The sequence below is a fragment of the Ambystoma mexicanum genome, chromosome 12 (assembly GCF_040938575.1).
Source record: "Ambystoma mexicanum isolate Mex_15411 chromosome 12, UKY_AmexF1_1, whole genome shotgun sequence".
NCBI classification, from domain to species: Eukaryota; Metazoa; Chordata; class Amphibia; order Caudata; family Ambystomatidae; genus Ambystoma; species Ambystoma mexicanum.
The window spans coordinates 48,726,263-48,751,204 of record NC_090936.1 but is presented as its reverse complement, the minus strand read 5'-3'; the positions used below and the strand labels follow the sequence as shown (position 1 = coordinate 48,751,204).

Genomic DNA, 24,942 nt, shown 5'->3' with positions numbered 1-24,942 from the left:
TTATTGCTAATGCACAAATGTGCTTGCCTGTGTAACTGTGTAAGAAATATGCCCAGATGCCTATGGGCTTGGCGCGCTATAGAAATAAAATACAATACAGTGGAGTGCCTGCCCTACATCTCCCGCCGCGTGACAGTGCAGTGCCCCTCCACCGGCACCATTGCGGGTCTAGACAAGGAACCACAGTTTGTGAATTGAATGAAAGGTCTCGACACAGCACTTCCTCCCTAGGTCCTTCCCTCCCAGCTCTGCCATGCCCCCAGATGCAGGATATGCAGCCCCTTTGCGCCTATCTGTTGTTAGAACGGAGGTAAGAGGCAGGGGTACTTAGCAGTCACTTAGCAAGGCTGTGCCCAGCCTGGGATGGAGGCAGGGGGCAAAGTCAAATGTAGGCTTTCAAGTCCTGCCAATTGTCTGCTGATAGCCGCCCATCTCTTCCTGTCCAGCCTTTGTGCCGAGCAGACAGTGGCACAAGTACCTCATTCAAATCCCCAACCAGACCACGATCTCGGAGAGCCCAAACGGTTCCTTTTAAGTGTGCAGAGATTATGATAATAAACATTATTATTAGGATTGTTTTGTACAGCGATTTGTCCTATAGCCTCTGAGCGCTAACTACTGTTCATGTGTTTCTTAATGTGGCTCATGGCACCACTGTGAACTTGGCCATTTTGAGCTGGGAGGCAACAAACACAAATTACGGTTATTAATGACAGTGTATCTCACTAAATTGAAAAAGTAAAGATATTGGTTAATTCCAGCTTTATCATTGAGAGCGCCCCCCCCCCCACGACCGTCGATGGCGTGTCCTTATTTTCGAGATCCCGAACGCTTCACACCCGAGCAGTGTTAAATCCCTCAAGCACGTGCATGACAAGTGACCAATTCAATAGCTTGGCAATATGTTTCCTGGATAAGGATGCCTCATTAAAGTGTTGGACCAACGTTGATGATGGTGTATCTGCTTTGTTGATCATACAGCTATTCTAACCCATCAAAATTCAAGAAGCCACAGAGGTAGTTCAGCTTTGTGGTGAATCAATGCCTAAATCTTGCCGAGAGACGAGACCTGCTGTCTGGAGTCTCTCCTGCATGTGGTTAGCTGGTGCAACAGGCAGCTCTGCAGCCACTTGAAATAGCCTGCTCCATCTGTTGTGAGGAGGCTGTGCGGCAGGAGCAGGCAGCGGAAACACCAGAGAACAGAGAGGGAGGGAGTCTGTGTTGATCGCTGCCTGCCAGCCTTGAGGGGTATCCAGCGCTGAATGCCCGCAAATGGAGCCTGCTTGCAAAGGAAGCCCCACTAAAAAAAAAAAAAAAAAACACACCGACTCATATTTGACCAGACCGCTGCCAGATGGCAAAGAGAGTGGCATAACCAAGTGTGCCTTCAGCCACTTGATTTATGTCTCTTCCATGTGCGGCAGTCCTGTTAAAACAAGCAAAGACAACGCTAACAGTTTTGGCTTCAGGTACTAAATAGGCATTTGCCAGGTGCTGCCATTATATGCCCAGGTAACCATTTTCCAGCTGTTAAAATATTATTGCTTAGTGGCATTATATGAGTACCACGCAAATGCCGATCTCATGCTTACACAAAAGCTCAACCTGTTGGCTTTGCCAATGCATGCTTTATTCTGTTTTGTGTCTGATGCAATAATGTGCAACTGTATTGCATAGTGGGAAAGAGCCCCAAGCCCAGCAGCAGGGTTTCCAGTCTAATAATGGTACAGGCAGGGAAATTGAGTCTTTAACAACCCATAACTTTACGTGAACAGCCCCTGACCCCCACTATAACTTGCTATCTGACCCCCACTATAACTTGCTAAAAAGAGGAATACAATTGGCCGTTTGCCTACAATCATCTAGTCCGTCTCTTTCATACTATCGTCTGTCACTCTAGTGAGGTGAAGCTGTCTGCTAAGAAAATGAGCCACAAGCCCCAGTACAAACTGAGTTGCAACAAGCTGCTATATTTATGAAAACACTCAATGGGTCAAAATTCACATGCGAGCTCCATGAGTTTTGCAAATGTAAAATGTTTAAGATAAGAGAATGCACCGTTCAGCATTCAATATTTTGTATAACTGTCAATGTCATGTTATTTTGTGTTGCGGCAAAATAACCCGGCGCAAAGAGATCCCCACGCCTAGCTGGACGCAGCCAACAGGGCACGCCGAAAGCAGAACTGCGACAAATCAGCCACGCCAGAATGTAAGGCGCTGAACCGGTCGCTCCTCAACATCCTGCTCCACCTTTTTATAGCCTTAGCCACCCCACACATCACAAGTTGGCCCATGTATACTGTACTTTGTTCACCCCAGGTCCATCTTTAATGAGTTGCTTGCCTTGCAAGGATTTGGCAGAAGGTCGAATAAAATTTGCTATCGAGCCCATTTGTTCTCTGAAAAATGCATATGTAAGAAAAATATTTTAACCAGACCATGTTCTACAGAAACAGATTCTCAAGGTTGCTGCGGTGGATTCGATTGTTAGTGCGAATCGCCACATAAAATGAGAACCCTGCACTGAACTCTGCACTGAAAAAGATGAGCCTGTCTCAATAAGGTTTGCCAGCATTGCTCTGAGAGACAGACACATTGGGCCTCATTACGACGTTGCCGGTAGCCGTGCCAGTAATTACCAGCACGGCTGCCGCCGGAGTCGGCTGTTTTTGCCAGCACCCAGCCAAAAGGCACCCGCGAGCAGAACTCGTAGTTTGCTGGTCCGGTAGTAACGGCACCAGTAGCTTACCGGCGCCGTTACTACCAGACCGGCAAACTTGTAATGAGGCCAATTGTCATCCTAGCAGTGCCCAAAAAATTATTTGTCTGTATAAATCAGTTAACTGCAATTTTTTCAAGGGGGCAAACGTAAAAACACAGATTCTGACAATTTTTGAAAACACTGGAAAACCACCCCCAGAAATAAAAATAAATAAACCCCTAAAACAGGAAACCCTAACTATAATCAATTAAAGTTATGGTATTACTAACCACTTCAATTCACTTTTCTAACTGGCTTGAAACTCATCGAAACAGACATCTTGCAGACTGCAATCAAACAGAAAATCCTCTAGTAGAAAGGCCTAATGCCCAGTAACGAGTCATGAACATCCCTGGGGATAGAGACCTTGCCCAGATACAAGGCGCTCTGTGTAAAGTCTGCCAGCATGAATGGTAGTTACTCATCTAGGCTGCCGTGTGTGGCTGTACTTGAGCAAGGGGTGCTTGATCCAATCCCACGTCAAAAGACAATCAAGAAGAGCTGAACTGCCAGGAATGGCTCGGGTCAACCGTCCATTCTCGGTCCTGCTTTACAGACTAGTTGCCATACAATAAAACAGTGCAAAATTAAAAAGCAACTTTTTCCCCCTCCAAACAATAAATCCAGTGTTAAAACACCAAAAAAGTCTGTTGCAAGTTGCAGAGCATGCAGGCATAAAGCAAACACTTCCCCTGTCTGCAAGGTCATATCAGGAACTGGCTGATTCACAGACGGTGGCTCAGATGTCCATATTTGGGTACGATTAGGAGCTAACAAAGAGAACGAAACAGCACGCTTATCGACAAAAAAACAGAGTGGAGAGAACTCGGGAGATCCCATTAGCAAAGTTATATGAAGAGGAACACAGGAAAGCAACGCAGCCGTTTGCCGTTCACAGTCTGCTTAGTGAGCAGAGCCTGGCTGCAGGCATACTGACTGGGCGCCCCTCTCAGCTGGCCCTGCTCTTAACCTTGGATGAAGGGCCAAGTCTTCAAACCTGCGACAGCAAGTTGAAAAAGGAGATGGCTGCCGAGGACCAGCAGCAACACCACGCCTGGATTATTGCACCAAAATGTACATGGAGCTTAAACGGCACGCCGTTCAACGTGGACGCGGCAGGTCTCATCCTGGGACAGACCTGCACCAGAAAAGCATGTCTCGTGCATCATAAATCGGCATCATTAGGCGGACCAATGGTGGGAAATCACGGTGCTCTTCTAGAAGTTGGCAGTGTATTTAACAAGCAAGGTAGGCTGAAACCCATGCGAGAGTCCCGATTGGGTAACACGTAATAATGATGTTAACATACATGAAAGGGGAGGGTTACACATTGCTGCAGAGCAAAGTGGTCTACAAGGACTCCTAAGCTATCCTATCTGCAAATACAAAACTACCAACGAAAACGTTTCCTGTAGTGTCAGCCGGTACACAGCGCAATCTGTGTCCAGAACAGCAATTTATGGCGGGGAAAGCCAAAAACTGAATACAAAGCACGGGAGCCGCCCCGCAGGAAGGCCTTGAAGGCCACGACCACATATGGGGATACCACAAGCCGCCCACCCCCTCCTCACCTGCAGACCAGAAGGGAATGGCAAAAGGAACAGGCGGGATCTTGTCAAGGGAGGCGGCTGAGAGCATGAGAAAACACCAGTGTTATGTTAGTGATTCTTATAAAGCACAAGGTCGCCTGAGGGCATCATGGCGCTAATAGAGATGGAGATAGACCCATGAAAATTCAAAATAGGTAGGTTGTAACCCGCCTTCTAAACTCCAGATAGTTAGGGGTTTTCTTTATGATAAGTGGGCGATTATTCCACAGAACTGCTGCAGCAATAGAGAAGGCCCAGCCGCCAACCCGCTCTCTGTTGTGCTTTTGAACAACAAGTTATTCGGAAGTGGCTGAGCGAAGGTTAGTAGCAAAAGCGGAGGCAGTTAGCTCGGCCACGTTCCGTATATGTCCACCATGCCTGAGGAGCAGCACAGGTCCACTGGCAATTTGAAGCACTCCTTATTTAAGGCAGATGGGGACCAAGGGAGCGTGGATGACCGAACCCAGCTTGCACTTGCAATAAGCCAAAACTACAGGGTTCAAAACCTTTAACAGCAGGTGCTTAAAAAAAAGCAGCAAATTATTCAATACGCCAATAACCGATCTAGACACTGGACAGAAACTACGAGAAGCGTTTGTAATGGATCCATTCCAGCAAAATCTCCTGCTTACCCTCTAGAATCTGCATGTCAGGTACATCCAAGACAATGGTGCAATTAAAGGTCATAGTGCCACATTGTGCCTTACTCAGCTGGGGCTCCTTCCTTAAGAGTAGTTTCTCTACCAATACCCTAAAAATTACAGCATCATGGAAGATTTTCTTTTTCTCATTATCTTTTCGTATAGCAAGGGCGGCAAGAAGCCTAGACATAAAATCAACTATGAGAATGACGAGAGCCCCATTCCATTGACAGTCTTCATTAATTGGGAGGGCCGGATCTATCGGTGCATGGATTCCCAGCCACAGGCAAATCAGTGCCCTCTGGGGCCTGCAGTCATCATTACTATTGTTATTAAGATGGGTACTTTCCCTGCCCTCCAACTAGGCCCAACAATTGAATTCTCTAGTATCTCATGGTTTGTGCTTTCATCCTCATGGCGATTATGTTACGCATCTCTCTTCCCTCCAACATGGTCCTTCCATCAGTAGCACTATGATGCAAGAAACGACGGTCCAGCGACAGGGTCCAAGCTGCACCGACCGGTGCCCCGAAGCGGATCTCGTAGCAGCATTCAATGTGTGGACCACAGTGGAGAGTACACAGGTATATGGACTTAATACTTGATCAAACTCACAGAAAGAACTCTGCAATGTCCAGAGGCTGCATGCATTGTATATGGACTGTCAAAAAAGTACATAACGGCAGAGCTATTTTGGTACACCTTCAGCTCAGTACATGGAACAGTTAATCCTCCATGTACCGAGTGCATTGTTTTTGGCTTAAATATATGTTCATCCAAAGCACTGCATTTATTAGTGCTTAGTGATGTATCTTGCCTCCTGCAAGATGTACCCTGGGCCAGTGATGTACAAGGAGCAGGAACCAGGCTGACCCAGGTGGGTAGAAACAGGAACATGCTTTATTGTCTCCTGGTTACATAGTTCAGACCAGAAAGTAGTAGAGAAGATCTGCAGGCCTCCACCCTGGTTCCTTCACCAGCTCCAAGTCCCGACCATCCGTTCGTGGAACTCTCAAGTGCCCCAACACTCCAAGCTGCACTTGAGCATTCCACTGGGCTCTGCACACACAGATACAATCAATCAATCAATCACAACATCCAGGATACTACACTTAGTATAACAGTACATTTAAGCAAACAGTAACATCCTCGTGCGGATTGGTCCCTGCATCGGGATATTACGGTTTGCAGTAATGTCCCAACGTGGATAGATCCCTGCAGCCTAACAGCGTCTGGACTTAGCTTGTTTAAATGAGACCTGCACCAAAATGGCTGGCTCCATACAGAAACGTCAAAAAGACCCTAATGCGGATGATCAGACTTTATGAAATGTAATGGGGTAAAGCATTATTAACATGAATGGAAACATCTGGCAGTTGCGGAGCCGGGTGGGTGAGGACGGGAGTGTTCGGATTTTAAAGAACCACAAATTATTTTTAACATTTATAAATATTAAATTACAAAAGGAGTGTGGAGCCCCTCGAGCATGGGGTCAAATACCTTGTTCTATGGAATTTTTTCCACTGAGGAGGGTTTACCGCTACTTCATAAAAAACAAATTAAAAAAAAGACAGGTTGAAGGGGTCAAAACCCAAACACAGCGAGGAGATGAAGTTTATCTACACAAGTAAAAGGGACACCAGAATGGTAAAAAAGTCCACAAGAGGAACTGAACACGTTGATCAAGGAAATGGCCAAGAACTATCTAAAAATCAGTTACTAGGGTTGGAAAGGAGAAGGGGGTAATTCTCTCTGACTTTGTTATTTTCGCTTAGTGGTAGGGCCAGTATAGATTAGCGTTGTGACGGAGGACAAACTGTTTACTCTTTGGATTTCACTACTGACAAGCACACTGGTTCGTTTTGTTAGGTAGGCAAAACCATAGAATACGGATAGAAACGCATTTTCTTATTTAAATAAATCACTTGGTAAACATACAGAAAAATGGCCTGTCTCCTTCTTCTGACCTATCACAAAAGGGACGGACTAGGAAGGACCTTGATTTGGCGCATCTGGCATTCAACGGGTAGAATTAGGATGTTTAAGATGAATGGGGAGTGCTCACAAGGATACTGAAGGCAGTAGCAAAACACTTTGCAATTGTTTTTCCAAAGGGTGAACACACAGGAAAGCCCTGACATAAATCCACTCCCACACCGCGTTGCTGATCACTAGAGTCATTTTTAAATCAGTAGACACGGGAAGGGGGTTGGAGTGGCTAAGAGGGGAGGTTAGGCAAGGAGAGGGTTTCTCCATCTTGGTTTCTGCTAGAGCTCTCTACAACATCCTGTCCCACTGCAATTTCTGCTGACAAAGCACTCTATGCATGATGTGCAAAGGCAAATGACACATGTTACAGCAGCCTGGATTGGGTCCCTGACCACATGCTTGTTTCGAACCAATTTGATGTAACAGTTAACCTTTAAAAAGGCAGGAAATACATTTTTGGTGGATTTATCTTTTGACTCTTGGGAGAAGGAAATTGATTCACTAGACCTTTGCTTGGAATACAGTTGACTCCAAATTCTGTCATAATGCCACTACTCATTCTTGTACTGTCATTTTGCCACAGTAGACAATATATTGCAGTACATAACGGGATCTGCAACAAATCCCCACTTGCTACCCCAGGGACCATCAATCAATTTAGTGAGTAAACCAGGACTCAGGTGAATTTGTTGAAACTCGAGCCATTGCCTAGTGATATATATTACTACATAAGGAATACCTCAGTGTAGCCACCCATACAACACCAAGGAGTGCAATCAATCGAACATAAATAAGATTACAGGCATACATTATGGAATTGGACTCAGGCTAGATTGACATTTTCGGGATTTATTCCAGTAATAAAAGCGTTGAAGAACAATTATTAGTAAATAATACAGTCATCTAAACAGATCGCAATTCAACCGAAATTTAAAAAATGCAATGAAAATTACAACAAGAAGTTACCAATTTAGACAAAACATTTGAATTATTTCCAAAAACAAAGAAAGATACGTTTGTGCTGCTGCAAATTTCTCATATCCACCCTGAGAGAACGTGATGGCCAATGTTTCTGTATTTCTATGCATGCTGTATAGTGATAGATTTGGATAACAAGGTATATTCTTTCCAAATAACTTTATAACATGATGCTTATGTCATCCGGTTTACTTATTGATAAACCCAATATGAATAGGACATGGACCACACACCACTCCAATGGGCACTTCAATGACGAGGTAACAAAGCAGACAGTGACATAGAAAACAATAGAAGACATAGGCAACATAGCTACGTCACTAAGCTATTGATGGTTAAATCCAAAGATGGGGAAGGCAGGGAGCGAAATTAAAATGGGACAAGCAGGAGCTAAAAGCAGCTCCCGAGTATCCAGCTTTAAACAGTGACCAGGAGCTACCTTTGGGGAACGAGGAGCTAGTACGTAGAGTTCCCAAATCTAATGTCCACATATGTGTCCATAGTTTATGACCCATTATGCTTTAAATAACATATGGAGGGATCCTAATGTTTATTTATAGATGATCCCAAATGCACAGTGTTAAATTCACACAGATGTGATTGTCCGGCATTGGTTGTTCCGGGGAGCCAGAACTAGCTCCTGCTGCCTGTTGGCGTCGAGCTAACCAGCCTCTTCTAGACTATAAGTAGCAGCTAAATAGCTCTCAGCCTCCCTCAATTTCGAACCAAATGCGATGGGGGTGAAAATCCTTGGAAAACAATCATGGTTTTCATCATTTGTTATGACTTGGCCAATGTTCAGTTTCTATTGAGAAAAGAAAATCTGGGGTCACCAGATTGGTTGGTAGACCTTCACAGTGAACATGGACATATTTACAAAGTTCATTTGTAACTTTGGGCTCACTTTCTAGACCCATGTAATTGCAGAATGGCCCATTCGCAACATGCTTCACACAGGGGGGAATGCAGAGAATAGCAGATCACACGCGAGGATGGGGAGCAACCAAGTCGCACCAATACCAAAGGCTACCAGAAAAGCATGCCAGTAAAGGGTCCCACGCTCACATACTGTACCTGTACTGGGTGTAGTGTGCATTCCCTAACCACTCCAATTAACTCCACATACTATGCAGACTGGATAATTGACTGTACATGAAAAATATGGTGATCGCTTGCTGATGCTAAATTTAAGTCAACGGAGCAATTAGTGCTGCTGAGATATGTGCCGTTAAGAGCAGAAGTAGAAAACAGGTTTAATTGTCTACATGAGTCACCTACAGAGAAGCCACTACTTTGTTATTTTACACACACACACACACACACCCTCCCCCCCAATAAATGGACGACTGTGGGGTGCATGATCCACAACCCCAATCAGATCCAAAGACAAATGTAAACTAGAAAGAGAAGATCACTGAACAGTGGGTTGTGGCACTCACTTACTGTAAGATGCCAGCCTTCAATTAATACATCATTGGTTTCCCAAAAGAATGCACATCAATCACAAATTTAAACATACATGTTTAAATCCCTAAGTGTCCAGATAGTAACTATTAACATTTATAGCAGTGGGCCTTGCTCGTGATGGTTTCAATTTGGGAATGGAAAATACCGTCATATTTGAAAAGTGAAAAGGCTATGATTTTGAGGCTAACTCAGATTATAAGGCTACTGTTACCACATTGCAGGTTGGTGGGGGATGGGGGGGTTAACCATTGCACTAGAAAATAACTGAAATGCATTAAATTCGATGGGCAGGCACTACAAGTAATTAAAGATGGATCAAAGATCTGGCACTCTACACAGGTGAGTCAACCTAAGGCAAGCATATCCCTAAACCAGTGCCTTCCATATCTTTTTATCTGGAAGGCACTACATTAGGACCGGCCAAATTCTCAAACTGTTAATATTTTCCCCATTAAAAACAGTCGCCATCAAAAGAGCCTCCTGCCCACATTCTAGGCCTCCCAAGTGTGACCAGATCTGGGGACCTCACACATCGCATTACAGTGTTTTCAGGAGGCCCAGATGCAGGTGCACCGGCCACCGAGTGAGCAGAAGTACAGATTGGGGAGAGTCTTCCAACAACACATCAGGGCCCCGGAAGCGACATTAGGGCACGTGACACGAGAACAGGAGCAGCATTGACAGCTTTAGGTCAATGGCTAATTAATTTAATATGAATATTAAATTTAGCATTTACATAGCGCTACGGACCCCGAGGTGTCTGAGCGCTACTTATTATTACCCACGGTGTGTGGTGCTCATTTATCGATCTCGGAAGGATGAAAGGATGAAAGGCTGAGCTTGGCCCTGCCGGGATTCGAACCTGCGTCAGCAGGCTCTGCACAGATGTCAAAGCGAGCGCTCTACTCGCTGTACTAGCGGAACAGCGAAGGCTGAAAGCTGGCACAGGGTCACATTAGCCCCTTTGTCTCTTAAACCATACACAAGTGGTGTATTGTAGCTTTGATTGTGTTGCATTTTAGCCTTTAGTTCCCTATGCGAGGAACCTGAGGGCGTCCTCAGTTTTCCCCTGGATCCTCCTTTCAGGTGGCCAGGGAAAGGCCAACGCTTTTGGATCCAGACCCTGGGAGTGGATATGCAAGGGAGGATCACCTGGGTGGAGGGAACATCCTTAGGTGAGGCACAGTATTCCCCCCTTTCCCTTTTCACAATGAGCGCTCTATCCCTAAAGTCTTTGTGGGATATTGTCAGCCCTTTCTCTTTTGATGCTTCCAAACTTTGTCTCAGAAACAACACCTTAGTACTGGGACAAGGAAGAGACTAACTAGGTGGACACATCTTCATTTTACTGATACACACAGATATCAAAAACAAAATAGAGGTTTAAATGCTCCTTTTATTTTATCAGACGGTTCCAAACACCACTCTGGGACTGAGACGAGGAAGAGGACTATGGCAGCATACCAATGGGACAACCAGCCATATCTGCCTAATGGAGTCCTCCTTAATCAGGCAACAGAACTCAATGAACCCCACCTGGGTAACACACTTAGTGAATATTGGCTGTGCCAGAGTCTAGAGGTCCCGTTACCAGCCAGAGCAGTTCTGCTTTGCAGAAGCTATGGAACTCCCATTGTCCCCAGCTGCCACCGTGGGAAGCCAGGAGCGAGCATGGGGCGCCCTGCGGAGAACACGCGAGAGGCAGAGTCTCGGGAAGCCGGGAACCGACGAAGTCTAGAGAAGCCCAGTGCGAGGGACACCAAGAAGGAGAACGCTGCCGCAGGCGAACAGCGAGTGTAAATCAGACACACACACTCAGTCCAGGTGCTAGTGTAACGCTGAACGAACTGAAACAAAGTAAACTTGAATGGCGGAGCAAGTATTTTGAAGATATCGAATCAACTAAAACTAACAGAAAATACTTCTTAATGCAGCACAGAGTAAAACGCCCATTGAGAGATCCCAAAGGGAGTGAAAAGAGGTTTTGAATGTCGCACTGAGTAAAAAGTCAATGAACTACTCAGAAATGAAGTGAAAGCAAAGTAGTGCATGAGACCCACACCAAGAAATGTTTTGCATTAAATAAATATTGACAAAGTCAAGACGATGCCCAGGAGGGTATGAAAGTGAGAACTTGAGTATTGGCCTAAAGCTAAGGTGGCACCAGAAATTGCAGGCAAAAAGGAAACCTGTGGTGGCAAGAGCCAAAGGACTACAGGAAAGTATAACAAAGTACATGGTGGCTAAGCAAGTCACTGCACAGTGCCTGAAAAGTGTGATACTAATGAATCAACCAAATCTAAGAGGGGCACACGAAAAAAAATATAAGGGACATCAAAACAAAGTAGAACTGAAGTATTGGCCCAAAGCTAAAAGAAGACCAGGAACTGCAGGCAAGGAGGAAACCTGTATGGGCAGGAGTCAGATGAATACAGGAAAACCTTACTAAGTGCATGGTGGCTTAACGAGCCACAAGACCGTGTCTGAAGAGTGTGCCCTTTGAAAAACGTGTTACATATTTCTGTATAAATGATTTAACAAATCGCTCAACATTATATTGGCTGAATTTCAGCAATAAGGTGCGCAGGGGAAGAGCGTGTCCAATTCTCTTCGGTCGCCATCTTCTTTGTTAGAAATAAAAAGGCCCCCAGCTTAATGTCAGCTAATTCTACTCAGTACTCCACGCACCGGAGTGCTGAAATGATTTCCAAAAAACCTGAAGCAGGGAAATCAACTTCCTTTTTTCAGAGCAGGGGATGCCTCGGAGGGCTTACCCGGTTCTGTGATTCCACCTGGTGCGATCACACCTGCTCCCTTACTGCTTACCATCACAGATTTGTCGTTACTCCTGCCTATCGACAATAATTTGTTGCTCTGCAGCATGAGTCTTTAGGTCACCGGACACATAGTGCACCTGTCCACAGCACTGTGGAATGTAGCAATATAACCTCATTAAGAACACAGAAAGCTGATTAACGATTCCACAGAATGATGATAATGAGTTATTAGAAAAAATGAAAACTCTTCATGTTTGTTTTTCTAAACTTCTTTTTATTGCGCGTTAGGCAACCAGACAATAGAAATGTACCAGCAGTGGAAGTAAGACGACAAGTACATCAGGAAGTAAATAGTAAACATATATCGCGCTCATGGCATTTGGCCGAATCTAGATAGTACTCAATGCCCCTGTCTACCGGCTTTTCTTCTCATCATCCATTTCTCCACCCCCGACGGTCCCTCATCTTGGTAGCTCCCAGCAACATTCGATTTTCAGTTCCGTTTCATAACTAAACACAACCCCAACTTCCCATGCTTCCACCCTCGCCAACCCCAAACCCACCAGTTCACTGCTCTCAAATCCCTTCAAGTCTGTTCCATAACTCTCTCTCCGCGGCTCCCTCATTGAGCTCAGGGGGGCCAGTCATGCAAGGCTGCAAACACTATCTGAACAAGTGTGTTCCACGCTGTCACATCACTACTGACCTCCCGTTGTCCCCTGTTCACCACCCTGTGCCATACCACTGTCTGGGCTTCTGCCCATTTCTTTAAGTCTCTCTACAATGCCTCAATGTGGGGGCCCTCAGCTGACATCCACGCTAGTGCATTTTCGTGTTTTGGTCAGGACACAAATCAGGTCTTTGATACTAGTCAGGTGCGTTTCCTCCCTCTGCCGTGGGAACAGTCCCAATAGGCATGCCCCAGGTGACCACTGCTGCATTTCTATGCCTCTTCCCGTTATGTTCTTCCAGAAGACCCTAATAAACGGACATGACCAAAACATGTGCAACATCCCTGCCAAGTCACTTGCACATCTGGAACATCTGTGCACCTGCGCTCCCAGGAACTGCAAAATGGCTTGTAGTGTCATGTATGCTCCATGTTTGACTTGTAGCTGTACCTGCTTACAATAAGTGTTCCTGGACACTTCCCTCATGTATACCAGCACCCTGGCCCATTCCCCGTCTGTGAAAGGCCGTTTCAGGTCTCCCTCCCATTTATTTCTCACCTTAAGCTCTGTCTGACCGAGTGCCTCTAGCACAATTTCGTATAGCCTTGAAATCGGGTGTCCCCCTAACACCACATCGTAAAGTGTACCCAGCCCAGCGTCTCCATCACCCTTTTTCAGACACAGCCAGCTGTTTTCAGCAGTCTTTATTAGCCTATGGTACAACAAAAATTGGCCCTCACGGATGTTGTATTTCTCCGCCAGTTCAGGGAAGCTCACTCACGCCTCCTCCTTGTAGAAGTCTCCCAGAGTGATTACCCCTATTCGATTCCCAAGAGAGCCAAGGCTGCGAACCTCCCCCTGGTTCACCTAACAAATTGCTGCCACAGGTATATTAGTTTCACTTACCCCCACCATCCTCCACAGTCTGCACCAAATTCTCCTTCTCAGGGTTAGATCTCTTCATGTTATGAGCGAACATGGCACGAGAACAAAGGAGCTTGCTCATACAGTCTAAAGAATTGTGGATGTGTTTCTGGCTAACAGTTGCATTGAAACTAATGAAACGGGTGACAGCGGCTTATCCTTTCAAGTGCCCGCACTAAATGAAGATGTGGCAAAGTGCAGCGATACTGAGGATGGCTCTAAGCAGGCCAATGAGATCAAGGACAATTCAGTTGGTCACTTGTCCGTGGACACAGTTGCTGAACAGCCCGAGCTGAAAATGCAAACAGGTGGCTTCATAGGGTCAGCTTCAAAAAAGACTGCGCACAACAACAAAACGGCTCGAAGGAAAAGTAAAAAATTATGAAATCTGGCAAAAGCCCCATCTGCTAAACTCCTGAGGGAGATTCCTTCTCGCTCTAGGGCAAATGCAGGCCCTTTGGCAGTCACCTCTGCGCCTAACATAGTATGTGCCATGTCTGCTGGTGGTTATGATCTAGTTCAAGAAGCTAAAAATAAAAGGTTGGCTGGTGATAAAACTATGCAGGGCCCCCTGTATAGGTGGTTCCATAAACCAAAAAGGCAACAGAGTGTCATGGAGGTGAGGCTGGGTGTTTCTTCAGACGCTTCCTTTTTCGGTTTAAGTTCTTCTGAGTCGGATTTGCTCAAGTAAAATGTGGAATCATGTATTGGAGAATTTGGTGAACCCTGGGAGCGCTGATGCAGCTGAAACTTTGAATAGGAAAACTGAGTGCTGATGTAGCTATGGCTGCGAGTGGGGAAACTAATAACGGGACTGTCAAGTTGAATACATTTTGTGACAACAGGATCAAAATTATAGAGCTCTTTGCCACGGATTACAGACCGTCCTTTTTTTTTTAAAATAGACACGCTGTTCTTCAATTGCTGCATTGTATCCCACATCTTACTATTGTTACTACCAAAGACATTAATATACTCGAATTGTCCCCTACTTAAGAGCAACATTATTGGTCTATGGTCCATTTTATTTCCCCAGTTATTGCAGAGTACCTCTTACCTTTTTCGATTTAATTTTGAAAAATGGGCTTTGAAGTTACATTGGACTCAACTGTTGATACAGGATCTGAGGCAGGAGCATTTGTGGATGGAGTTGAATAATTTTAAAGTTACCAAAACCTGCACGGCTCGTTCAGATCAGCAGATGACCACACATATTGGGCACTTCAGATTGGTTGAGAGCAATTCTAACTGGAATTGGTGACCTGGTGCGCTTTCAAATAAGGAAAATTGAACTTTTATTTTGCCCCTTGGTATTTATCTCTTGGAATACACAGGGAACTGAAGCTTTTTTAAATGATCTAGGAAGTCTGAACATATTATTGCAAATGCTGAACTACAAGAGATGTGGTTGACCCAAAAGGTGTGGATTGATGGTTATACTACCATTCAGAGATTGGCAATGAAAAAACCTCAGGGGAGGCCTTTTGGTGGTCTTGTACTAAGAGTCAAAACAAACATGGTTCTTACAGAATATCTGCCTCAGGTCTCTAACCCCAATGTACTGTCAGTAATGTTTCCCATCTCCTAATTGATGCCCAAATTAAAATTCCTTATTGTTAGTGTGCATGCCCATCCGGGAGGAGCGTGCTCTCGTTGCATTGGAACTGTAGTGATAACATTTTGTCTAACTGGTTATTCAAGTAACTTGGGTTGCAATTTATGGTTGCGGGGATTTCAATACTCATTTTAACACTATGGGGGTGACTGGATAGCAATAAATGTGCCATCCTGTAATGACAATGACAAAGATATTTTGGTCCTCCTGTTTGCACGTTTTTGGTCTTGAATTTCCGAATCCCACAGTAAACTATTTTACTTAAGATTGTTCATTTATCTTCACTTGGCACAAGTGGAAACAAATCCAGAATGGACTATATTTTTGTAACTCGCCCATTAATGAGGGGTTTCGTAGATGATTCGACGGTTGTAAATACCGCAAGTGACCATGTAGTATTGAAATACCTACTTTGTCTGGTTAACATGGGAAATACCCCAAGGTTGTTTGGACATGTTGCATGTAATACCCAAGGTGATGGATTATATTGGAATGTGCGCAATATAGAATAATTTAATAGGCTGTTACTAAATGTTTTCCTGGTTTTTGCAAGTGAATATTAATGGGAAAAAGAGACAGGCAGTGGAGATGTAGATGAGATCCTGGGTGAATTGGAGAATGTGACCCACCTAATTGGTAGAGTGCAGAAACGGTCTGTTTGTTCCAGAATTAAGTCAGTGAATGTTTATGATGTGGCAACAGTTGCCAGAGAGGGAGCACATTTGATTCTGCCTTGAAGAAGTGCTGAATTAACAGCTTGCGCACCAAATATGAGAAGTGGGTTAGGTCACATAAAACATCCATGCACTATGCTCATTGGCATATGGTTTTTACTGTACTGAGATATAGGGATAACCAGAAAGTCTGGTATTATGCTAATAAGCACATGAACGAAACAAACTCAGAAATGAACCTGGTTGCAGAAACAAGGTGAGTGGATTATGTTAGTAGATTATACTGCAGGGATCGGCGAGATGGCTTCATGAATTATCTGATACCCAGTGTGTGACTAATGAGGTAAGTGGTATAACTACACCACAGAAGATATTTTACATATAACTAAATTAAAACCCTCCAGAGCACCTGGTCAATATGGCATCCTAATGTGGTGATTATGGTTTCTCCAACTCCCTGGACGAACCTTCTTCAAACAATAAAATTGTTTACTCAGGGAATATCCCGGAGGGCTGGAAGAAATCCAACCTGTTACCGGTACTCAAGAATGGCGCCAGAGATCACCCTAAACATAATCGGATGAGAGCATTGACCGATTCAATCCCTAAAAACTTCTCAATTTGCTTTTTAAAAAGATTAAATGGGTGAGCGCTAGACACAAATATACTGAGTTACCAGCAAACCAGTTTTAGGAAAGGGTATGGTACTCAGAATAAAATATGGACTATCCTCTATTTCATTCGATCAACGTTACCTAGCAAAGGACTGAAGTTGTGCATTTGATATGTTGACTACGCGACTGCTTTTGATTCCGTTTCTCGACCTCGGCTCTGGAAAAAATTAGAAAAATATGACTGATATCTCTATCCTAAAACTGATCAAGCAGCTGCATCAGGGAACTTCGGTCTCAATCAGACTTCATGGACAATCGTTGATGGCATTCATTAAAACTAATCATGGGTTAAAGCTGTCTGCTGGTTCCACTACTTTACAACATATGCAGGCTGATAGGCAGGAATGCCTAGCTAAATGTGTGAATTTTCCTCCACGTACTGGTGCCAGCCTATTAGTGTGGCTTTCATATGCCGACACGATCATTCTAGATAGAACTGCCATTGGCTTGCAGCATAGTATGCAAGCCCAAACTGAATACTCTAGTGCATATGAGTGAATGCTGAATCTGCAAAAAAAAAAATCAAATAATGCTAATTAGTGAACGACCCAAGAGGTCCTGTAAATTTGTGTGGGAAATTAACAGTTCTCCTATTGAGGTTGTTGATGAGTATGTTTATTTAGGTGTGTCCACTAGTTCCCGAATGAGCGGCAATATGCTGAATGCTGCCATCGTGCCTAGAACATCTGAGACAACACGTTTAATTAAATCCTTCATTATCGCAAGTGGGGGCTATTCTGTGGAAAGGCTTATAAAAATATTTAAAGCCAGCATTACTCCTGGAATTCTACATGTCCTGGCAGGATTTGAAGGAAAAGAGGTGGGTTGGCTACCCCCAGTTGAGGGAAAAACGTGGAGATGTAATTTGGGACTTGCTAAGTGTGTGCCTATTGAAGCTATCTGTTGTGAACCAGGTCTCACATCATTAATGACTCAATGAAAATTGCACGCAGCATTTTATATTTAAAAATGATGGCAGATAATGGGAATATCACTTTGCTCAAATGTTAAGATGACTGGTGAATCCAACCGCTACTTAAAAAAAAATGTATGTTTGAAGTGGAAAACTTTCATAGTAGGACGAATTCAACATTGAAGTTGCTTTTAATCCTAGTATGACCCATACTTTAATGAAAAAAAGGCTTTGCGATAGAGGATATTTAGTGGAGACATTGTTGCATAAAGTCTTCGAGCTAAAGTTTACCTTTTTCCTGAATGCATTTAGCTATGTCATCACAGCTCATAATGGTCTGCTTAGGAATTTTACAATGCGGCTGTGGTTTCACACTTATGAAAATATTGGATTCTTGGCTAAACTCCCATATGAACAGAGGGAATGTAGGTTGAGTGATGAAGGGATTTAGACCTCCAGCCACGTGTTAACTAATTGCCTATGTCTTGGTGATCTTTATATAAAGGGGTACTCATTGATTGTTAGCGACCTGGATTGTGTAAAGTTGGCTAAATTCTGGAGCCAAATATACTCCTGCAGCTCACTGAATTTTGGAAAGAATTTGAGAAATTGGTTTTGTAAATGTATCAAGTGATTGTTATTTATGGTTGAAGTGGTAGGTAATTATGTATTGATGAGTTTATGATATTGAATGTATGTTTTAATGTATGGGTTAAAGGTTTATACCTAAACTAAACACACACACATTTCCAACAGGGAAAGGTAGCTTTTTGATCTTCTGCAACTCTGACTTAAAACCGAATAATTGTGTACCTTTGTGGCATATTACTCTAACAATAAGCCATTTCTAGCTGTGGCATGATGGCTACTAAAGTCACACAATTATACAGCCACAGCAATTTGATGTACTGGTGGCCAGCTTGCTAAGCAGTGTATTAGCTGCCCGTTTGGCCGTCTCCTCAGCAACCATGTGGGACAATGACGAGGAAGCTGTCTATTTGACATCCCAGAAGAAAGGCCAATATCTACCTTCCACGGCACTGGAGCCCTCCCCAGGAGGTCCAGAGAATGTGCGCTTCAAAGGCAACCCTGACACAACAAAGCCTCTCCCATACTATATTGTTCACTGGAATCCTTTTGAAGTCACCAAAAGTGGGAAGGGGTGGAGTAAGAGCAGCCCAAAAAAGGGTTCCACCACCTTGGTTTCTGCTATGGCGCACTATAACTTCCTGCTTACAAATCGCTTGGTGTATAACGGATTCACAATAAGAATTTGCCTTTGAGAGGGCAGGTACTGCCATTCTTAGTTGATATCTCTCTGGATACTAAGAAGAATTCACTCAAACACTTTTTGGAATACAGCTTATTTCAAGTCCTCTTCCATAAAAGTGAAGACAGAGGGTATCCAAGGCAGAGGAAAGCTTTTCTCACTAATCATCACCATGGTCCAGTAAGGGTAACGCTGCTGTTGAACCAAGGCCTCTCTGCTGCCTGTGCTCTGGAACCAGGATTCGGCTCACTAGGCAGTGAAGTCAAATTCCTGGTCTGGAAGTGCGGAACTGGAACCAATGACTCACCATGTCCCTGGAAAGCCTAAATTGGACCTCTGAGCAACCCAGAAGCAGCTGAAACCCTGTTTCATCACATTGAAACACCTTTGAGGAAGTCTGACTATGGATAAGGCATTTCAAGCAGCTACAAGGCCTTCCGTGTTGATTTATGCATCATCTAACCTCTTACCTGACTTCGAGCCATCCATGCAAGGACTCCGCGCATTGCAGAAAACCGCATCACACCAACCCAAGCAGTGGCTCGACTCTGCGGAAGCAAATGCTTGCATGCCAATTCAGTCAATCGAAGGCTGGCTCAATCAAAACAGGAGCCTGCATATCGAACCAGTGCTGACGCAAAATTGGAAGCACAAGACTATTGTATCGACACTGGCTAAAATTTTATTTTAGTATTTGTATAGCGCGCTACAACCAAAGGGCATAGAGGCACTGAGAAGAATATGTATGCAGGCTTGCTTAAGGGTTAAAAGATAGCGGACCAGTACAATGGGTAAATACAGTTACAAAGTTCACAGTAGGTTACATGTCAGGTGCAGTAAGCAGATTGCAGCCAAGATCAGCCGAGCACCCAAGAAAAAGAGACAAAAGCTATTTAAAGAGGCCCTATCCACCTGGTGCACTTAGTGAAATAATGACTTAAGCCCCACTTCTTTGCCTTTTGAAAGACATTCTTGAACGGTGACATTGCTGCTAGAACCATTTTGCATGACCACCTCTGCTTATAAAGTAAGAGTGCTCTTTTGTATAAAAGGTCTTTATGTATGGCAGTTGAAATTACCCAACAAAATAAGATGGTCGCTCTTGTCAATTTGCAATTGCAGGGCTTAAAATTGTTGGGAGCTATTTATCTCCTTCTTCTAGCCCTGGAGAGCCTGGTTAGCTTGACACTAACGGCTACCAGTAGCTACTTTTGGCTCCCAAGGCCATCTGGTGCCATACAAACATAGGTTAGCAATTTTTACAATCACACTGCGCCAGAGTTTCTTTGACCCATACAAACATAACTAAGGGACATTAACTTTATGTATTTCGTAATGCCTATAAAACAAGCACTGGAGACATCGAGAAAACATTTAAAGCATCACAGACTGCATATAATGAACACAAAGTTCAAATGTACATCTCAGATGTGCAGCATGCTACGGACTACATCCTGGTTCTCGAAGGTTAGTTATGCCCAGGACTATTTTAGCTCCTGTTCATTAAGTGTTAATTTCGACCCTTGCAATTGCCCAACTAAACTAACTAGTAGGTTCGTCATACTACATCATAATTATGTCTTAAAATAAACATTAAAAATAAGCAGGGTGGAGTCACCTTTTTGGGTGATTCGAACTGCCAGCATATAAGACACATTAGTAGTTAGACTGGTTGGCTTTAGGATGATGTTTTCAGGTATCTATATCAAAAGACTCCCCACTTGGTCTCCCACATGGGCCTCTACTAGCTGGAGTTATGTAGTGTAGCTTCGTAGCCAGATCCTGTTGGTTGCTCAAGGTTTCCTGGAAACAAACATTATGACATTTTATAATTATGTGCCTCTTCTAATCATTGATCTTGCTGCTGAGACCTGACACATTCCATAACAGGACTTTCAACTGTTCACCTGCTTTAACAACGTTGTTACCATGTGGGGGACTTGCTTTTGAGTCCAGGATAATTAGATCATATACTGATGGAGGTTTCAATGATTTTGCTTAACATAAGGACACAATGCAACTCCCAAAAGCCAGGCCTTCCCAGAGCTCAGAGGACGTAGCCCAATGCTGCTATTAGAGGGGAGTGCAGTTCTGTACGCCTTCAACTAGATACGGCAATTTAAGGTCTGGTGTATAATATCCACGCCTCATCTTTCCGTAAAATCCCACTGGTGCAAAGTTAAGTTGCTGTAATGGGACCTGCAGTGATGAAGAATGTGGTGGGAATTTGCCACTGAGTCATCAAACGATATGCTGCTCAAAAATAATAAGGCAACTAGTGGGGCGACATTTTTAGACTACACTAATACAAGCTTAAACACGCAGTTTACATCTTCCGTACTACCCAATGTCTCAACAACGAATCAGATTGCCTTGAGCTATTCTCACTTTGCCTACCTACTTCACTCTTCCCAGGTGCTCTCCAGCAGACAGTGATAACCCAGTATAAAAAGTATTTTCATTCAATTTGAAATTTTTGTTTAGCGCTGGCCAGACCCAGAGGGTCTCGGAGCACCTAACATGTTTCAAAGTTTCAAATGGTGAGAGTTGAAAAAGGAGGTTTACAAAAAGTTTTCAGGAAAAAGGACAGACACGTGATAGCAGTGGAGGGGGGCAGGTTATGTACGTTACACATGTTCTCTTCTGTGGGCAGTGAATAACATATACTGCATATTATATTTAGATGTTTACGGTGCATGTCCAGATTCAGAAAACATCTCAATTAACTTTTGTGCAGCAAACCATTCGGAAAGAGGCTGCAGGTTAACCGCCCAGCTATGTTCAAGCTCCCTGCCCCAGCAGTGAAACATCCTCAACACCCCTGGCCCGCCGATCCCTAATCGGACAGCAGGCGCCTGCAGGGCGGATGGTTATAAAAAGCAACCAGTGCCTCAGCAGCGGGAGGCGGGGGGTCAGGGAAGTGCCAGGCCGCAGTTTTCCCCTACAGCTCCTATTTTCGTGCTCGGACCCTACAAGGGCCGGAGGAGTAGCGCCGCCCCCAACGACACTGACAGCATCTAAACATCTGGACCCTGATACGGGATGACAGTAGAAACTGGGGCGGGGATCAGTAGGGGGAGGGGGGGGGGTGCTGTGCAGCTTGTAATCGGGCAATTATTTACAGTTATCGTCATAATTGGCTGCTAAGATGCGACCTTAGCATACCAACGTGGCTGGGGGTCCTGGCATTAGAGTTGTGTTGGTACATCTGATATGGGTGGGATCCACCTGGCTCGAGGCGGATGAAATGCGTGAAGATGAAGAAGTGGTGGAATCTTACACTGGAAGATGCAGTATAGTGTGCAACCTAACCCGGTGCATCCTGCGAATAATAATACTTGAGAAGCCCAACAGAAGCATGCATGCAGCCAGACCCGGGGGGGGGGGGGGGGGGGGGGTGGTTGGGGGGGACTGACATGGGTGCACAGGCCGACATGTCAGGGGAGCAGCCGAACAGTGGCAGCACGGTGGGTCATCGTGTCACGGGGCAAATGCACCATGCCACGGGGAGAGCGAGAACAGTGCAGGCAGGTATACAGGGGAAAGGTGGGACGCTCGGCGCAGGCTCGTCATTTCCTGGAGCGGCGCTGCACATTCCGCAGCGCGGGAGAGGGCGTGGCCCCGGTTAATGACAGAGAGGAGCCGGGACGACCCACCCGTGCTGGTGACGCCTCAATTAAAGGAGGCAGGCGGTAATCGTTCCACTCTCACCTTTTCCTCGTCGGACAGCTGCTCTTCAATGTCCGCCATCTTCCCTTCTGGCGATCCACAGCGGAACTGCCTGCCCGGCCGTCGCGTGACGTCAGCGTAGGACGCCGCCCAGAGCACGCGTGACGCTCTGTGAGGGGCGGAGTCGAGGGTGAAGATTGGGCAGCAGCAGCGCAATTCAATGGAGGCTGCGCCTTAGCAGTTCCCGTAGCAGGAGGGCGGTTTCCGGTGCGCATCTGTAGCCATTAAGGGGTCAGGCACAACATACCCGAGATATTAAAAATGACAGCGCATGCTTTTCAACGGATACAATAGTTCAGTGGACCTGTTGCCTGGCTGTGACATGGCAGCGGATCCGGAAATGCCACGCCCACATTCGTGTTTTGTCTATTTCCCGGTGCTTGCTCTCGCTGTGCTAGTCTGTAAATAGTAGGTAATAGTAAGCTCTAAAGAAGGTATACGATATTCCTCCCGGTGATTAGAAGACAGAACACAGGCTACTACTTGAAAGATCAGCCTCGCACATGCGCACTGGCTCCTTGAGCAATGCCTAGAGTGCTTTAAAAAAATTGGCAATATACAGAATGGCTAGGAAGTGTGATAATCTCTATAAGAAATGTTAGTGTATTCAAACGTGTCCATTTTTAAAAATTGCTGTTATATGTGTGATGTTTCATAACATACCCCCGGGACACCCGTTGTCAGGCCTTGGCCTCCCGTACTTAAGGAATATGCAGGACACAGGTCTTGATGGTTCGGGTTCCGGGCACGCTCTGACAAGCTCGGGTACAGCCACTTTATTTTATGCGCGATGGCAAACATCGTCGTCGCGCTCACGTGACTTCGTCACATTCCTCCTTTTTCATAACGAAAACAAAAACTATCATTTACAGGCCACCAGGGCCCTTAGGCCTTTTCGAAGAGGAATTATCCAGCCTCTTAGCGGGCAACAGAAAAAAGTCATCCCAGACAATGATCCTTGGCGACCTGAACCTAGGTCTTAACGACCCAAATGACAAACAAGCGCAAGCCATCGCTACCATGCTGGAAGGGCATGGCCTCACTCAGAAAGTCCTCACCCCCACCCACGACAAAGGGAGAATACTAGACTGGGTAGCCACTTCCAACTGCCCTACTACTATCACTAAAATTACACTCCAGCCTTGGACTGACCACTTCCTCATCAATTTCTACTTAACACTTAACAAGATGCCCAGAATTGAAAAAACAATGGTACCATCTGTTCCTACTAGATCCAGAAAAAACATCACACCAGACAATATCCTACCCCTGCTCCTCCCAACCATCAATGCCTTGCCATTTGATTCTGACCCAGACACCATGGTTAAAATATATGACACCATGGCCATAGCCATGGACACCATCGCCCCACTGAAAAACTAAAAGTAAACAACAATCCCACCTTAATACTTGGTTCACCCCCCATCTAAAATAACTGAGACTGGAAAAAAGGAAGCTTGAAACTGTATGGCAACACTCCCCTACAGCTGAAAATAAACTTAAACTCAAACTGTGCGCCACGAATTATAAGAAAGCAATCATCCAAGCTAAAAAAGTAGTCTATGACGACCGAATTTCCAAAGCATGCTCCAATACAAAGGAACTATTCGCAATCTTGCGGAACTCAAATCCCCCATATCACCACCTGATAACGTACCCAAAGACAAGCAATGGTGTACCAATATCCAAAATGCCCTCGCAAATAAAGTAAAAACACTACAATCAAAAATTGCTATAAAAAAAGCCTCGCTCCCTCTTAGTGAAATTCCCAGGACGCCCACGCTCAAACCTAGCCTAACACCCTTCAAATTCTCTAAAGTTTCCACTCATGAAACTGAAAAAATCATTGCCTCACTAAAACCATCCAATTACTGCCCGGCCCAGATAATCAAGGATGCCACCAGAGACCTTGCCCCCTTCGTCACTAAACTCATCAATGCCTCCTTCTCATCAAGCACCGACCCAAGTAGCTTCTAAGAGTCCTGGGTTCTCCCCCTGCTTAAAAAACAAACCTTAGACCCCTCCATCCCCACCAACTATAGGCCCATCACTACTGTCCCTTTCCTCCTCAATATAATTGACAGAGTGGCCTATCTCCAAAACCAAAAATACCTGGAGACCAACCAACTCCTCGGCACTCGTCAATCGGGCTTCAGACCGCAACACGGCACGGATGTCAAAGCCCAAATTGACGAGCTCAACGATAAAGGAAACACACCTATGCTACTCCTCCTTGATCTGTCGGCGGCTTTTGACCTAGTGGACCAC

General features: G+C 44.8%; 1 protein-coding gene across 1 annotated transcript in view; it reads right to left on the bottom strand.

Annotated features, from left to right (window-relative positions):
• Positions 1-22,803, bottom strand: part of CAPZA2 (capping actin protein of muscle Z-line subunit alpha 2) — a 175,919-nt gene extending 153,116 nt beyond the window's left edge. The window contains exon 1 of the mRNA XM_069627932.1: positions 22,657-22,803. Within this exon, the coding sequence (XP_069484033.1) occupies positions 22,657-22,695 (39 nt within the window). The 5' untranslated portion in view covers positions 22,696-22,803. The remainder of the gene's footprint in view (positions 1-22,656) is intronic.
• Between the last annotated feature and the right edge of the window lie 2,139 nt (positions 22,804-24,942).